At 42.7% G+C, this 852-nt stretch overlaps 1 protein-coding gene across 1 annotated transcript in view; it reads left to right on the top strand.

Moving 5' to 3' along the window:
• The window catches only part of LOC106814705 (atrial natriuretic peptide receptor 1-like), a 32,614-nt gene extending 31,973 nt beyond the window's left edge, over positions 1 to 641 (top strand). The window contains exons 10-11 of the mRNA XM_014819052.1: positions 312 to 409; positions 615 to 641. Coding sequence (XP_014674538.1) covers positions 312 to 409; positions 615 to 641 — 125 coding nt within the window. The remainder of the gene's footprint in view (positions 1 to 311; positions 410 to 614) is intronic.
• Positions 642 to 852: the final 211 nt, after the last annotated feature.

The following is an 852-nucleotide window of genomic DNA, read 5'->3' as shown; positions in this document are numbered from 1 at the left end:
GTGTGTGTGTGTGTGTGTGTGTGTGTGTGTGTGTGTGTGTGTGTGTGTGTGTGTGTGTGTGTGTGTGTGTGTGTGTGTGTGTGTGTGTGTGTGTGTGTGTGTGTGTGAGTGAATGTGAGTGGCTGCAGGCAGGGTTGTGATAGCGGGGTGGAGCTGGGGAGAAGGTAGGAAGGGGTAGCAAAAACAACGGGGCGGTGAAAAAAAAGTTTTTAAAATAATCATTATTATAAAAATAAACGTAGCATAAATTTACAATCGGTTATAATAGTATATATAATAATATTAGTATAATTTTACTTGTGGCTCGACAGCTCTACGCATTCATATCAGCCAAGAGTTCTACAACGGACTCCGGCAGTTCGATCAGGGAGGATACGAGGTCAAAAAGCGAGGAGAAATGAACGTCAAGGTAAGGCCAGCGCACGAAGTTGTTACGCCAAAGTGACGTAACTGAATATAGCGTGACGTAATCGTGGCGTTTCTGACATCTGCTTCAAATAATTTGCGTCATCGTGGCAAATTAACAGAAAAGTAATCGGCAAAAAATTGTCATTTTCGTATGTTTTAAGGATTGCTGATGCGAGATTGTTATGTTGTGGTTTTACGTGATTTAGGGCCCTTTCTTCCCATACAGCCAATAGGTTGTAATCAGTCCTTTAACACGCTTACTCTTCAAAGCTAGGAAGCGGTTTGTCGAATCACATTCATAATTTCTTTGATTATTCTCCGTGTGTGTGTGCGTGTGTGTGTGCGTGTGTGTGCGCGCGCGTGAGTGTGTGTCTGAGAAGGGGAGGTGAGGCAATTAGTATTCACAATACCAAAACAGGATACTTGAAGCTATGTAGGATTGAA

The sequence above is a fragment of the Priapulus caudatus genome, unplaced genomic scaffold (assembly GCF_000485595.1).
Source record: "Priapulus caudatus unplaced genomic scaffold, Priapulus_caudatus-5.0.1 Scaffold966, whole genome shotgun sequence".
Taxonomy (NCBI): Eukaryota; Metazoa; Priapulida; class Priapulimorpha; order Priapulimorphida; family Priapulidae; genus Priapulus; species Priapulus caudatus.
Note: the sequence above shows the minus strand (reverse complement) of the source record. Positions and strands in the feature narration are given on the sequence as shown.